General features: G+C 43.1%; 1 protein-coding gene across 1 annotated transcript in view; it reads left to right on the top strand.

Moving 5' to 3' along the window:
• The first annotated feature begins 1459 nt into the window (after window positions 1–1459).
• GTF2B (general transcription factor IIB) overlaps window positions 1460–1485 on the top strand; it is a 17014-nt gene continuing 16988 nt past the window's right edge. Inside the window, exon 1 of the mRNA XM_026038030.1 lies at window positions 1460–1483. Within this exon, the coding sequence (XP_025893815.1) occupies window positions 1467–1483 (17 nt within the window). The 5' untranslated portion in view covers window positions 1460–1466. The remainder of the gene's footprint in view (window positions 1484–1485) is intronic.

The following is a 1485-nucleotide window of genomic DNA, read 5'->3' as shown; positions in this document are numbered from 1 at the left end:
AAAAAAAAAAAAAAAAAAACCCCTCCAGACTAAGCAATTAAAAGATAAATTTTAAAGTGGCATTAATGTTGTAATGGGAGGTAGTGATGGGGAAGAACAAGTACAGTTAAGGACAGCAAGGTGAACTTTGTGTAAGTTATTAAAATGATCTGTTGCTGACAGAGGCTGTTAATAGCAGTATTCCCATCTGCTACATCAACCACTTTGGCTGCTTGTAGACAAAGAACTTGAAAAATTGCTGCAGACAGACAATAAAGGAACGGTGAGAGATATGATCTATCAGCCCTTTTGCAACAGCGCTGAAAGTGATTGTCTTTCCGTGCTGGAAATTAAACTCTTTCAATTCTAGTTAATGAGAACCGGGTCAGGAGGGACCCATTGTCAGCAGAGGATCTTTTTTGTAGACTAGATTGAAGCCAGGACAGGCGTGGAAAGCTTCATGGGACTGACAGCGCTGATGCGGCGCGTGTGTAGCAGATACTGCTATGCACACATTTCACAGGCTGTGGGAGAGCTGCTCCCTGTGAGCAAGCAGGGCTCACATTGACCGTTGCAATTATTTTTTCATTGCCATTTTATCTTTTGGTTTTAATGAGCATTGTGGGGAAAAAAAGTCATGTCAAAAGAAAAAAGAAACTTTAAATTTGTGTTTTAGGCTCTGTATGCTCAGCTTCCTTTTATAACAGAGGCTTTTTTTTTCTTTTTTGAAATAAAAGGAATCTGTTTGAAAGTTTGAACTAGGCTGTTCTCAACTTGTGCATGCACAGTGCTTAAATTCTGCACATAGCATTTCAGTCAGTAGACCTGAACAGGACCTTTGTTGGAAGAAAAACCTGTAGTCCACCCAGGATGAGAAATGAAGGGCCTTGTTTGGTTTCAGTTGTGATTCAGAATCTGTTTTCCTGTGCATTGAAAAAACTGATTTTTAAAATTGTAATATTCAGTGATGTATCTGGTGTTTGGCAAGATATTTAATATCCGCTGCTCATGTTCTCTGTTGTCAAGAGTATACTAAAAATGTAGTGATTATAACTTTTATGTTACTACAAGTTTATAATTTATAAGGATGTGATTGCCAATAAAATATTTTATTAATTTAAACTAGTTTTGTACTAAAGGATTTTAGCATGACCTGTTTGTCCCAGGATTTTATGGTAAAGAAGCCTGTATGGAGAAAAGTGTTCAGAAGAAGTTGTGTGAGAGTTAATTTGACTATGAGTGAGTATTAAGAGAACTTTTGAACGCTGCCAAATCCCTTCTCTTAAGGGATGGGAAAAGTTGGATGTGTCGCGGTGGAAAAGGGGGCTGGCCGTGAGGAGAGGCCTTGGCGGGAGCGCGGGCCTCCTGCAGCAGCTTCGCGCGCGCGTGGCCCCTGGCGCGGCCCGTAGCGGCCCGGCCCCGCCCCGCCCCGCGCCGGGCTATAAGGCGGCGCGCGGCTCCTCCCGGCGCTGCGCGGCGGAGGCGACATGGCGTCCACCAGCCGGT

This window comes from Nothoprocta perdicaria, unplaced genomic scaffold (genome assembly GCF_003342845.1).
Source record: "Nothoprocta perdicaria isolate Ctin4 unplaced genomic scaffold, notPer1 scaffold_20, whole genome shotgun sequence".
NCBI classification, from domain to species: Eukaryota; Metazoa; Chordata; class Aves; order Tinamiformes; family Tinamidae; genus Nothoprocta; species Nothoprocta perdicaria.
The sequence above is the reverse complement of the archived record's forward strand: the minus strand, read 5'-3'. Positions and strand labels throughout refer to the sequence as shown.